The sequence below is a fragment of the Pinus tabuliformis genome, chromosome 7 (genome assembly GCF_031772625.1).
Source record: "Pinus tabuliformis cultivar Carrire ecotype Pingquan chromosome 7, CPIR1, whole genome shotgun sequence".
NCBI classification, from domain to species: Eukaryota; Viridiplantae; Streptophyta; class Pinopsida; order Pinales; family Pinaceae; genus Pinus; species Pinus tabuliformis.
The window spans coordinates 1,260,911,886-1,260,927,040 of record NC_142293.1 but is presented as its reverse complement, the minus strand read 5'-3'; the positions used below and the strand labels follow the sequence as shown (position 1 = coordinate 1,260,927,040).

At 35.6% G+C, this 15,155-nt stretch overlaps 1 protein-coding gene across 2 annotated transcripts in view; it reads right to left on the bottom strand.

The window, feature by feature from the left end:
- Nucleotides 1-5,020, bottom strand: part of LOC149251998 (uncharacterized) — a 173,316-nt gene extending 168,296 nt beyond the window's left edge. For both annotated transcript variants that reach the window (XR_016266038.1, XM_089456601.1), the window contains exon 1: nt 4,976-5,020. Coding sequence is in view for 1 of the 2 variants with exons in the window: in XM_089456601.1 (XP_089312727.1) it covers nt 4,976-4,983 (8 nt within the window). In the remaining variant the exon portion in view is untranslated. The remainder of the gene's footprint in view (nt 1-4,975) is intronic.
- Nucleotides 5,021-15,155: the final 10,135 nt, after the last annotated feature.

The window sequence follows — 15,155 nt, the reverse complement described above, 5'->3', positions numbered from 1 at the left end:
TGATATCGCCAATTCGCATCGGGAGTATTAACTGAGAACTTTGAAAAGCATGAATGGTACATCTCCAATCGCCGATAGCGATATCGCATCGCATCGGAGTGAAAGGGACTTTTGTTAAGATAACTCGTTATTGCCGATATCTGATAGCCTTTTGCGTGTTGTTGGGTCGGAGAAAACCAATGGGTCTTTAAGTTATGCCTCCTTTGTCATTGCGACATGCGATCACTTTATCGCAATGATAAAAGATTACTCATTTATATATTATAAGACCAATTAATTGGTTTATCAAAAAGGTTTTGTAATGTTTTCATTTTGTTTTCGGATCTTTTTGAATAATACTAAGTTGATACCAATTAAAATAAAACGGGGCCCATTTCATATTATAGTTTTGAGAATAAACTTGATATGAAATGGGGGTTTGTTGTAGAGCACAACAATACTCTACCCCCTCTAGTTTTGAACCCGTGGCCGCTTAGGAGGAAACACATCCTCTTAACATTAGGCCCACTCAAGCTAGATATAGTGGATTTCTCCTTAAGGTCTCTTTTCCATAATGAGCGATTACATTGGAAGTAACATCATATAGGAAATAGAAACGACAATGGAAACAATATTAAGAACTAATATCACTTCCTTGAAATAGGAATGACCCTGGAATTTCTATAATCAAAGAATCACTTGAAAATTTAGGCTAAAAAATATTAAAGTAATGTCTTGAACACCAAGAACCAAGAGCCTTATCACCCTATAACAAAGTGACCTATGCAAGATCAAATTTACAAAAAAGATCTGCCAAAGAACATCAATGTACACAATTCTACCAGAGAAAACATCTATAATACCAAAATTAGTTGAAAAGCATGATATGGGCCTTTCAAATTTGAAAACCAATTGAGAAGCTTGGGATTAGACTTCCAAGATTTTATATAATGATTATCTAAACGAAGGTTCTCGCAAGACGGGCTTAAATGTCCAAGGATGAAATGATATGAGAAAAGCTTTGCTAGAAATTGAAAATAATCTATGTTACCCTTATCCACACAACCAAATCTCTTTTGTTGTCCCTTTGGAAACCTGTACAAGGCACCCTACAACCCATGGTTTCCTACAGAAAGAGCTCCAAACTTTGTTCAAGGGTTAAAGCCCTTTTCTCCACCTGCGCTAGTCTCTGTGCACCTGCAACTTGAAGAGAATGCCCTACAGTAGGCCTCTTGGCCATCAAACAGTCCTCCATGCAATTTTCCACCTACGGCCCTAAAAGCTTACCTCAAACCTGTTATCACATATAATTTTTTTTTTTTTAATTATTTATATGGGAAATTTTTGTTTTGGTGTTTAAGGTTGCAGTTACTCTCAGGATTTTATACAGGATTATTATTATGATGGTTTGCAAATATCCAATTATCTCCCAAGTATACTAGTTCTCGGCCACACTCCAAACACAACATAGATCATCAAAGAGACCATTGATTCTTTCCACCTCTCATGGTTTTGTTTGTCCTATTAACCGCAACCCAATAAAAATCTTGCATTGGGTGGGCTCTGTCGTTTCCACAATTTTGGGCTTCTGAACCAGATTCAAGGTGTTGCGAAGAAATTATATGGGAAAGGAAGATTTTATCCGGATTCAAAGGAAATAGGAGGCTAAATCCAGGCAATACACATTATTGAGCAACATTCCACTTCTTCAAATTGGGATAATTCTGTTTCAGGGAACTATTCATGCACTTCAGATCTTATATTGGTGCCATCATATGATCATTGTACTCTAAGTTTACAAGGAATGATTAAAAACGAGGTTGGATGGTGGGCTGGTTTGGTAGAGGGTGAAAATGATCCATATGGAAGAACTATCCATATTGATTCTCAACATGAGATATATGTTGCCAAGAGTTATAATGCGAGGTAGCTAGCTGCAAGAGCTCCAGGCATTCCTTTGTTTGAAATTTTCGTAACAAAAGACAATGATCATAAATATAAGGAGAAGGTGGTCTACTTACAACAGAATGGACAATATGTAGATGCTTCCTTTTCAGTATCACCTAAAGCTACTGAAGACTCAGATACTGACACAAATAAAAATGATGATGCACATGTGGGAGATGAGGGATTGAGATGAGTTCTTAAATTTCTTAAATTTTGGATGCCTGGACTAAAATTCAAGGTGTTGAAAGTTGTGACTCAAGAACAGGCAAACACAGATATAATATTAGTGTTTTTTAATCAGTTAATCTAGGATGTCAAAAAGAGAAGGATGATGAAACTACTGGTGAAGATAAAACTGGAGGTGATCTACATAATGATAAAGCAACTGTAAGAGGAAATAGTGATTTTATGCAGCAAATCAAATTAATTACCATACCAGTTTCTCATTTGTAGCAAATCATGAAAAGAACACTTTAAACACAATTAACAGGTATTGACCATCTTGGTAGAAACACGAATTTATTTTGATTTGTTCTTTTGTTAAAACGAAGATGGAATACCTAGGCCACATAATCTAAAAATAAAGAGTCAAAGTTGATCTTAACAAAATTAAAACAATCACATAAAGACCATAACTGAAAATATCTCTTTTATATATCAGACTATTTTATCTCGAAATTGGAATGAAAATCAGAATATAACTTATCTGATAATGTATGTCATTTTATAGTTTCAAACATAGCTTAGCATGTTGAGTGGCTTTCCTCTCAAATGGATGGTTGTGCTTTAAAAAAGTTGCAAAACCATGGAATTTCTGATCATTATGAGTTATAAAAATGAGCACCAAATTCTCTGCCACAATATTTTCCTATACTAACATGAATAGAATTGAAGAACATGTCCAACTGAATCAGTCTATTGATAACTTCCATACCCCTAGCCATAGGTAGTTGTCTCATGCGCAACATCTACAATTATGTACACTATCTAAACTTGATCTAAGCACACAAGTTAAGACATAATATCCAATCAATATATCATGTAAATTTGTCCTACAAAATAAAGAGCGACGCAGAAGCCTTCTAATGTCTGTTCTCACCATTCACAAGACAAGTTTTCTTGTTAGTTCAATGAAGAAAGCTAGTAAACCAATGAGCCGATGACTTTGCTCGAGTTTTGATTCAAGATTTACTTGAGTTCTGATCCTCTATAGTGCGCATGTTTCTACTAGTCTTGTCCAAGTTGGCATCCTTTGCAGGATGTTTATGTTAGAAAATTATCAACAGAAAGGTACAAAAAAAATATTATTATAGAAACAGATAGATATCGATATGTATTAATCAAGTACATCACAGTCAATAAGTATTTCCCTCATCTTCTGGTTGATATCAACTTGGCTTGACATGTAGTTTGATGAGAGATTGTTGTATGCGTGCAATATAACAAACATAACAGACCAAAATAGAAACAAATTAGACATACAGTTATTTATTCAGAGTTGAATCTAAACTATAGACATGGATCAAGGCTCACATCAATGCTTCACCTATTGTCCTCATTCATAAATTATAACCTTCCATGATGCTTAAGTGGGCACTTTAATTCTCCAGTGGAGATATTCATGTATGGCACAGACACACGCTGCTCACATGTAATCACTGCATACATGTAATCACTGCATACTATATGCAATGGAAATCTAGTGTCTGATTAAATTGTTTAAATGAAGTGTATTCTTCCAAGACAAGAGTTGTTCTTTCGAATACAATAAAAATAGTTTGCAAAGCTCCCATGACAAAAGGGATGTACCTCAGTTTACCAATAGAAATGGTAAATGTCTTGAACATATTCAACTACAACAAGTTGATTTTCATTATCTACTTCGTTAATGTCGGGCAAGTCCTCTTCCTCTTCCATGACATCCCGCTCAATGGCTCTAGATGCAAGTTGTTTAATAGAAACCATTGGATGGCAATTGGAGCTATGGATTATATAAACCCTTCACTTGCTTTTGCAAAAGAATAGAGTAAAAATATGTTAATAGAAAGAACCATCTACACATGCTAAAATAAGAGTAGTGGACCAAATGCTTCTAACCTCACTTCTGGCAGTCAGTGTTGATGTAAAAGCTCATGGAAGCCTTGTATTCCTTTTTGATGCATCAGTCATTGGCATTCTGCTTGAGACACCTTTAGCTACAAGTGGGCAGAACCTAGACTTGGATGCATTTGAAGCAGCTTTGCCTGAGATGTCAACATTTGAAGGCTTTGGTGGTCTCCCTGAAGCTGAAGTATATTTGCTAAAGAGGTTAGTAGAAGGCCTCCCTGGAGTTGAAGCGTGTTTACCTGAGAGGCTAGTAGTAGAAGACCTCCCTGAAGCTGAAATGTTTTTACCAGAGAGATAGTAGTAGAAGGCTTGTGTCGTATCTTTGAACTCAATGGATCATTACTTGAGACCTCAACATTCAAAACCCTGGGTAGTTTTCCTGAAATTGATTCACGTGTATGTAAGGGTCCAACATTAGAAATCCCAGGTGCTTTTCCTGAACCTGCTACATGCTTGGATTTTGAAACTAAATTTGATCTAATGCTTCCATTTTCATCTTTGTTCCTCTGTGGCCCCAATGGCTGAATGGCAGGAAAACAAAACCAACAGATGTAAAATAAATACATGTAAACCATCCCAACTAAATAGGCAAGCAAAGAGCCCTGTTATTGACCTCAATATATCCACACGTAGTTACTGATTTGAAACAGAGGCCAACATATAAATCCTAGTAGTAGCGAACTCAAATCACTCACCTCATGCTGCATACTAACATCTGGGGATTGATATATGATAAATAGATCAAACAGTTGTTTAATCACACACAATTTATACAACCATGGATGATGTACATACCATGGATGATGACTTTGTTGTAGCACTCGTATTCTTGACATCAACACCAAACCTCCTACACACCCAATTATAATTGTTAACTCTAATTGGTAAAAACCCCAAAATATCTGCAAAATACCAGAGCATCATATTGGGAAGCTGAATTTACCTTGGCATTTGCTTATCATCAAGCTGATTCTACTTCCTAGATTTCATGTGGACATAGAATTACACACCCAAAGCGTCACATATAGCATTTTTCTTCATCAATCCTCGCCAGAAGAGGGTTTAAAATGCCTGAATAAGCATATGGCTAGAGAAAAATGCTTGACCAGAGAGGTTAAGCTCACAATCAAAACTTCTTTATAAAACTGAAGTTTCCACTCTGTGCTAATAAAACATGAGTACTACATAAGGGTTTTGCAAATTTAAAAAAAAAATTACATATGTTCTAGGAATGAAAAATCCTACTTACTCTAGCTTGGGGTTTGAAGCATGGCACCCTAGGTTCCCAATGTCTAATAAAAACCTTCTAGGCCTCATTTCGTCTCGCATCACCACTACATCACAGAGCATGCATATAACCTCTATTAAATCGATCTCTGTTTTACACTAGTCATATAGAGCCATTGATATTCATATAAACACTAATAAAGATGTATTATATATTTGTTGATATTAGGTTTTGGTACGGGGTTTGGATAGCAGAACACTGTAAAATACCTTTGCTAGCCATGGGCCTGTTGGGCTTTGCCGCCCTATTTTCGATTCCAATTTTGGTTTGCCGAAAAGAAAAAACACAAAGCATTCAGTAACTATTGAACAATCAAACCCCTTCAAAACTGATAAGGAAGCCATAACTGAGCACGATCCTGACCTTAAACCTAAAATCAAGTTGAAATTTAAGAAAACACACCAATACCAATAGTGAAGAGAGATCTGCTCTTGAGATGGCCAATAGTAGACTTCTTGTAACTATTTCAGAAGAAAGGAATGATTTGATTATAGCCATCATTTCCTTACATGCTTCTATCATTTCTTTGAATAAGCCCTTGATTAGTCCTAGATGCAACTCTAGAGAGTTCCAGATATAGCTCAACAAACCCTTCAAATTTGGAAGAAATGATAAATCTTACAAAAGGTGAGGATAAGGCTACAAACAATCTGCCTTGGAGGTATTTTAAATATATATAGATTGATTTCAGAAGAGACCAGAACAGAGGCTTAAATGAGCATCATATTATTCTATAAACCATAGAGAGATAACACAATAATTTCCTCCAAATTCACTCAAAATAATCCCAAATTTTGTCCACAGAGATGCCATTGAAAATACTTAGGTCAAATAATACTGAGTTCTACCAAGAAGAGGGCCCAAATAGGTCCTAGAATAGGCCTAAAATTAATACAAAAATGCCTCAGATAGGGGGGTCTCAGAAAGGTCGAGAAGGGCCTTAGGAAAGGGCTAGTATGTGCCTTAAATGAGCCAAAAGGAAATGCAAGATAGATATGAATTAGCCTCATAAAATAAATCATTTCATAATGACCCAAGATCCTTTCAAATTGATTCAAAAGTGCCCAGTAACAAGGGTATGAACTACATGATATTCAAAGTGTGATATTCAAATTTGAGATAATAGCAATATCATTTTCTTTGTCCCACTTTTGCATACCACTATCAAACTTCTCAAAATCTAAATCAATCCTTAATTCCAAAATATAAGAAAACATTGTTATAGAGATGAAAGAGTGTCTGACAAGCATTTTTCCTAAAAGATTTTAGGGAATTGTGATAGACAAATTCTTGAAAACTAATATCCCCATGAATAGTAGAACAATGTTTGTCATAGACAACAAGAAAAAATGAAACATGCCCAAAATTTCTTGTGTTGAATATGATTAAAGGGGCATGATAGTGCATTTGGTTGGTTGAAAACTTGTGTGAGAAGGTTTTCCTTCCACCACTCATTGATTTCATTGGTAAGGCCAACCCCTGGAAACAACCTCAAATTATCAATGCCATAGTTGTATATTCAAATAAAGAAGAACATATAATCTAGAATCTCCAATTGTGTCTTCCATATATCCCAAGTTCAATTAAAATCAAGTTCCTAGTTGATTAATTGTAGTGAGTGACTATTATTTTATAGTTTTACCCAACAACACTATATTGGAGATTAAGGATATGGGTGTTGAAACATACCAAGCTTCCTTGGCCAGCAAGGCACTGACTCGATCCAAATAATATTTGATAATGCTCTATGAATCCTACCGTAGAATTCTGTCTGCTTCATTACCATTTACAAGATTTAAGTGTACATTCCACAAAATATATAATCCATAACATAAAATACAGTACAGTTCTTCATTCAGAATTTGCAATAAATAAAGTCTAACTAAATACTAATCTTTAAAACTAAATTAAACATGTGGAATACCTGCAAAGTAGTGATTTTCCAACCAATTGTAATCATCCACTGTGGATGCCACCCACGAACTGGGATATGAGATGACAAGGTATGGGAAATTTCACCCACTACTCTCTCCCTAAATTCACCATTAGATCTCTACAAAGAATTTTGCACCGTTGCTTGGCCTTTCATGATTGTTGTCCTTGTATAGCTACTCCAGTTATTAGCCATCATGTTTGCCACAAAACCTCTGTTCTGCATCCTTTGTTGATATGTTTTGGTAACCTCAAAATGTGGCAAAAGTTTGCAGTATTTGCTTATTTTGTTAATCAAACTAAGCTCAGAAGGTCAACCTGTCTCGTATTCTTTAATGTCACAACCAAAGAAGTACAAGTTGGCAGGTGATCAACTTTTTTCTATAGATGCAGCTAATATATTTTTACACCATTGTAGTTTTAATTACACACTTTGAAATCTCTCCCGAAATCTAACTCAGAGTTAGAGTATCCTTGCCCAAATACATACCCAGAAGTCAGGACCTACAAAATAGATCGTTTTGCTAGTGTATAAATACCTGAACTTGAGACAATGGACCCTCCCGTCCTTTGATCGAGTCTGATCCCTCCCAGATCCAGATCACACCGATAGTCGCAGATAGGAAAAAGTCCTCTTTCAATAATAATAAAAACACAATGAAGAGTAGAGGCGCGAAGGCTTTGGTCAGGAAGGTCCTGCGTCAAGCAACCCAGTCAAGTCCTGAGAAACTCGATAGCTAAAGGCTGTTTGGGTTCAAACGAGCAGAAGCAGGTGGGTTGCAGCTCCAAAATTCAAGAAGTGCTAGGGTTCAAATGAGCAGAAGCAGGTGGGTTGCAGCTCAAAATGCAACTCTTTCCCTCGCTCGTGAAGTGTAGTCCGATTTTTTCCCTCCACTTGGTCAAAAATATGTATAAACAATACCTTAAGTTATATATGTTATTGTATAGTATATTAAAACCCTTTAGGCCCTCATTATAACCCCAATATATTATTTTGTGATTTTTCCATTTTTAATAACCCAATATGAAATGGAGTTGTCTATAATGCGACTTTTTGGAGATTCTGGTAACGGAATCCGGCAGAAGAAATTGAGGTTAAATCTTGATTTGTTGCAGTTAAAATGGTTTTTTAACTACATATTTGGATTCAGCACCCTCGAAAACCCTTGGGACGCTTTCATTGTGCAGAAACAGCTATCAAACTTGCGATTCCAATAAATTCCTGCGGATTTTGACCGGAAAAACCCATCAGAAAAACTTTCAAAAAATCGCGTTATAGACAACTGCATATGAAATTGGTTTATCAGTAACGCCCCCTGACAACACCGTTGAGGGTAGTGACGACAGGGCAAGATTCTACAATGAGATAGGGATAGCGAGTGTCAAGGCCCGACATATAATAAGCAACGCCAACCAATTCATCTAGCAAAGATTCAACTTGAAATCATCCACCGACAGGTAGAACGTGGAGGGGATCACTCTGTTTGTGGATAACATGAGCCGGATTTCCTACAAGAGCAACGATGAAATCCATTTTAGCGCTAAGTAAGTTGCCAGTTACCAAGGCTACGTAAAGATTGAGATCATTGGTGTTCTGTACCATGAGGTGGCCTGCATTTGGTAGTGGGATGGCATGGGCGGTGCGCCGTTAGGGTTGATTAAAGGCATTACGGATTATATTCACCTCACCGCGGGGCTTGTCCCATCGCATCGCACTGGTCTAAGGACGGCAGTGGTTACAAGTGGGATGAGGGCGTCAATGTGATTGCCTGCTTTCTCGAGTACCGTGACATTGTTGCCGTTGGTTTTGTTGCCAAGATGAATTTGAAACTGTGCCGATGGATGGGACTTGCGATTCTTCCGCGATATTCATGGTAAATATCGATAAACTTTGGAAGGATTACAAGGCTATATATGCAGCATCATCCTAATTACAGATGAACTTCTTGGACCTCATCTATACTTTAAGGTTAGGTTTAAATTTAGCGGTTTGAGTCCACTTCAATGATAATAACAAATATTGCGTCTCGCAGGTCACACTTTCTCATTGCTTTATAAATGTAAAGTCTGATACAAATAAAAGGTTTCAAAATTAATGTATGGTTCTCATACAAAAAAAATTGCTTAATTAATGTATAGTTGGGAAGGAATTTTAAAATTAAATTATAAGCGACCCATCAGGCAAAAACTTCAGCTCATAGGGGATTAATGTTGAGAGTGATAATAGCAGTTCTCATTATTGTTATTGCTCTTATCAATATGGTAATATAACAATTGGTTAAGACTTAAAGAAAATTTAATTAATTTTATAAATTTATTAAACTATTAATAATATTTTATAAATTATTTTTTATAAATTCCTTGAAAATTATTTATTAGGAACGAATGAAGTGAATATTGATATTATAATAATAATAATTTAAACCATTTGAAGTTTTTGGTTTTTTTTTCCTGTGTTAGGTTTTAATATTGTTACTCGTTAAGTTACATAAACAAAATTACTTATTTAAAATTTTGGTGTTTTTTGGTTTTAAATATTTAAAATTTAATATTATATTTTTTATTTGGTTTAAAATTATGAAATAATTATTGAAAAAAAAATAAAGAATATAACAAAAATGTACAAATAAAAATACACAAGTTGTCATTTGTGAAAAACATTATTTCATGCTAATTATTCTATGGTTTAGTTTTTGTCTAAATTTGTTGATATAATTCTTAGTAGATTTATGTTTCTTTTATTATTTAAATTCTATGCATAAATTAATTCAATATCTTTAGATTTATGTTTCTTTTATTATTTAAATTCTGTGCATAAATTAATTCAATATCTTTAAAAATCTCTAAAGTACTTGAATTGTGAATATTACAATGCTCAAACTTGCAATTTAGACAAAACCCTAATTAAAAAGTGAATATTACAATGTTCAAACTTGCAATTTAGACAAATCCTGAATTGAGAATCGATGGCCTAATGATCTGTCACAAGCCACCATCATACAACCCACTTGCATTCTACATTATGTTATCGAATGTATTATTTACAAGTTCTAATATTTACGCCATAAGGCGTTTCCTTTGAGATGAAATCCCCTTTGGTCCTCTTTGTCCTCGCTATGGACCATGAGATCAAGTTTTAGACGATTGCAATGTTTCCCTCCATTTGATCTGATAATTGACTTCTTGTTTCTTAACTAATTCGCTCATTAATTTTTTAGTTCAACCGTAGCCTATGGGTACACCATCTCTGCAATTCATAACACTTTTAGGAGGTTCATGACCAAGGATAATGTGAAGTAAAGCTTTCCTTGCAATTACTTTGACAGAAATATGCATTGAGCCCTTTCCCTCCTTTCTTTTTGGTTTATTCCGCATCGACAAACTAAATATTTGCTGGATTTCTTTGATTGCGGTAATTTGTCACTTGGAATTTCTAAGTTTGGAAGGAAAACCAGTTCGGAACCAAGTCTAAGGTTTTTCTTGCAATTACTTTGAGAAAAAAAGCATCGAACCCTTTCCCTCTGTTTTTTGGTTTAACCCGCATCGACAAACTAAAATTTGTCATATTTGTTTGTGTAGGGTAATTAGTATGGGTCTACAATATGCGAACTGGTGCCTTCAACTGGGTTACATCAAGAATTTCTATGAGAAAAATGGCCAAGTGAATAGTAAGTCAAAAATGTTACACACAACTGCCCCTCTTTCACTTGATAGATTGGATACCAAGCTACTACAAACCTGTAAAACATGATGAAAAATAGAAACTAAAGAAATTACATGATAAATTTAGATATCAAAATAATTCGTAGGCATTCCCTGAGGTTGCATCACAACTGTAAACATGTTTTTCACAATGGGACATCATCTTCATTATCAAGAAACATTCTTCAAAATTGACTTATTTTTCAAGCTACAAAGGTAAGCGAGAAAAGATGCCTAAATGTGCAACATATCCTGGTAAGCATGTCTATAATTTAATTCTCAACGTATGCTTGATCATACTTCTTAATAATTACTCTATAATCTTAAAAGTGTTATGTTAATAGATACAAACCTTGTCATAAAAAATTGAGGATGAACAATTAAAAAATACATGTAATGAATGAAGGTCCTCTATTAATGGAATAACACTTATTAAGAGTTAGGTGACATGTTTCCAGTTGGGTTGTGATCTATTGGTATACCACAAATAGCTCAGGTTTGATTCTCAGGCATATTTGTATGGATTCTACTTGAGAAGCACTAAAACAACGCATCTCATAAGCTTCATCAATGCCTCTTTCTACTATACCTTTAGACAAAGAGTATTTTTTTTCTTCTTTTCCTTGTTGTAGATCTATTTCGCTATATAGTTTCCATGATGTGTTTATTGGAATGCTACAAATTTTGCAGTATACAATCTGCCCTTTATGTAATGTTGGCTAACACATTAACATTTATATAATAGATCTTCGTATAATCCTCGAGCGATGTAGGAGCATGAGGCTTGAAGACAAAAGGCTTCAATTTTATTCCAAAAATCCAAAAAAATAATTACAAGCAAAGGAGTGGGATCCTTTAGCTGCCACTTTACAAAGCTTTCTAGATAGGATTAGAGCTAGAATATAGGGATTTGAATGATTTTGTAATTAATTCAAGTAGTTTAGACTTAGTTGAGATTCTCGAAGAGAATTTCATGCAGAGTAGGTATTATCTAGGATTAGACAGATTCAATCCATTGATTGAGGATCTGATTGTTTGTATGCACTGGTATTTATGTAAGTTTTGAATTATTGTAAGGGGATTTGGCTGGATTTGGTTGTGGAGGATTAGACTGTAAAAATTGAATATCTCTGTGTCTGTGTGTATCCTGCGCATGAATGGTTAAATCCCGGAGTCCCGGAGAATATAACTTAGAACTTGTCTAAACCTAGCAGAAGTCCAATTTCTTGGTGGAATGAGAAAAACCCCGACAAAGGTCGTGAGGAAACTTAGGAAATGATCTGAACCGTTCGATCGACAGACACAGATCTAACGATGATCGCGTGCTGACAAGCACGAACATTAATTCTAAAAATAGACGCGAGAAATTATTTAATTGAGTTAATAACTCATTTAATCTGGACCGTCTGCTTGAAGGAGGTTGATTTGACGGTAATCGCGTGGTTAACATGCACGGGGTTTAATACGGAAATCGAACGCGATATTGTATGAATTGTGATTTAATCCGTTGAAGTCCGAATTGATCATAGCCGTTTGCTATGAAGTGACGAGATCCGACAGATATCACGTCAAAAAGTACACTGGCTTTAATCTAAATTTCGGACCCGAGAAGTTATAAACTGCAGCTTTGTTTCCTTTTAGTTCCGTGGGAAAGGTAAAGGTTTGTGGAAAAGGTGGACACAAGAAGTTTATGAATGACAGTGTTATTTTCCTTTTGGTTCCATGATAAGTGAAGTTCTGCCATATTTTGGATAATTTTAACAATTCTGTTGTTTTAGCAGAATAACTACATTTGGAGGCAGACCACTGAAACTCCAAAGGAAATGAGAGAAGAACTTGCACCTACGCTTGAAGATATTGTTTATGGATTTCAACGATTATCATTGACACGTACACCTAGACCACCATTAGTGGTATCAAAGCAGCCTACTGACACTGAATAGGATCTCAAAGATCAAAAAATAAATCCAACATGGCTTTCACAGTTGGAGGAAGATGTGGTGGTGGTCGAAGAAGAGGAAGACTAGTTGCAAATGTTGAAGTGTTGGAAGCTATGCAAGAGATGCAAGCTAGACTATAAGTAGTAGAAATGGGAAATCAAAGAGATGGAGATGTCAGTGAGCCTGAATTTGAAGCTGCAGAACCAGAGGAACCTGTAGATGTTACCCCTGAAATGAGCTTCTTTAAATCAATGTTGAGATCCACATCTAAACCCAGACTTGAGGTTTCAGTTTATACAAGAGGTTTAAACCTTGAGGAGTTGATAGAATGGATTAATGACATGGAGAAATTTTTTGATTATGAAGAAACAAAAGAAGGAAAGAGAGTGAAATTTTCTGTCACAAAATTGAAAGGACATGCAACACTTTGGTGGGATGGAGTGCAGGGAGAAAGGAGACTTAGTAAGCAGCCAATTAAAAATTGGAAGAGGATGGTGGCAAAGTTGAGAGGTAAGTTTTTGCCGAGTGATTATCAACAGACATTATTTAGACAGATGCAGAATCTTAGACAGAGGTCTTTGACAGTGAAGGAATACATAGAGGAATTTTACAAAGTGAGCATAAGAGCTAGACAAATTCAAGATACAAATGAGAAGGTTGCAAGATATGTAAATGGTCTCAAAATGGAGATTCAATATGAGATAAGTGTGTTGTCTCCTAAAATAGCAGAAGAGGCTTATCAAATGGTACTGAAGGTTGAAGAAAAACTCATGAAGAAGAAATCTGCCATAAATACTTTTTGAGAAAGGGGAAGTCAAGGTGGTAGAGGAAGGTCTACAACACCTAGATATGGAGCTAGTAGTAGTTCAAGTCAGCATACACCCATAGGAGGTGATGCAAGTGGCAGAGTGAGTTTTTCCAGAGGAAGAGGAGGCAGAGGCAGAGGAAGAGAAATTAGATGTTATAGATGTAACAAGCTGGGACACAGAGCATATGAGTGCCCAGAAAACATAGGGACAAATCAGAGAAATGTAATTGTTGCTCATACTGAAGGGGAAGCAGCAAAGGTGACAGAGGAAGAGAATGTACCAGAGAAAGGGGAATATTTGGTAGTTAACAAAGTTTTGTTAAAGCCAACAAAGGAAGTTGTTGAACCAGCACAGAGAAAGACCTTGTCCAGGACTGTGTGCAAGGTTCAAGGAAAATGCTGTCAAATGATAATTGATAGTGGTAGTACTGATAATTTGGTCTCTACATAAGTGGTGGAGAAGTTGAATTTAAAGACAAAGAAACATGCAACACCTTACAAGGTGTCATGGCTTCAAAAAGGACATCGATTGTTAGTGAATGAACAGTGTGAAGTGGAGTTGCAGTTATGCAAATGCAAAGACAAAATTATGTGTGATGTGATGCCTATGGATGTGTGTCACATATTGCTAGCAAGACCTTGGCAGTATAATAGAGGAGCTATGCATGATGGGAAAAAGAACACATATAAATTTGGTAAATATGGTGTCAATCATACATTGTTGCCTATGGAAAAAGAGGATGCATCAAGAAAATCTGATCCAAAGACCCTATTGCTGAGTGGAAAGGAATACTTACAGCAGATTGAAGAGGATGAGGTAAACTTTGCATTGATTTGCAAACCCAAGGTAATAATTCTTGTACAATTATTGTGATATCATTGTAGATGATTTTCCTAATGAGTTACCACCCATTAGAAAAATCAGTCATCATATAGATTTGATTCAAAGGGAAAATCTACCAAATAAAGCAGCTTACAGAATGACTCCCATAGAGAATGAAGAAATCTAAAAACAGGTTCAGGAATTGTTAGATAAAGGACTGATTAGAGAGAGTTTGAGACATTGTGCAGTGCCAACAGTGTTGTGTCCAAAGAAATATGGAGGCTAGAGAATGTGCACGAATTTAAGAGCAATCAACAAAATGACAATCAGGTATAGATTTCCTTTACCTAGAACTAAAGATTTGATGGATTTTTTAAGTGGAGCAAGATAGTTTACAAAGCTGGATTTAAAAAGTGGATATCATCAAATAAGAATTAGAGAGGGAGATGAGTGGAAAATTGCTTTTAAAACAAATGAAGGATTGTATGAATGGATGGTAATGCCTTTTGAATTATCAAATGCTCCTAGTACATTTATGAGGCTTATGAATGAAGTGTTGAAAAAAATTATTGGTAAATTTGTAACAGTATATCTGGACGAGATATTAGTTTACAACAGATCTAAAGAGGA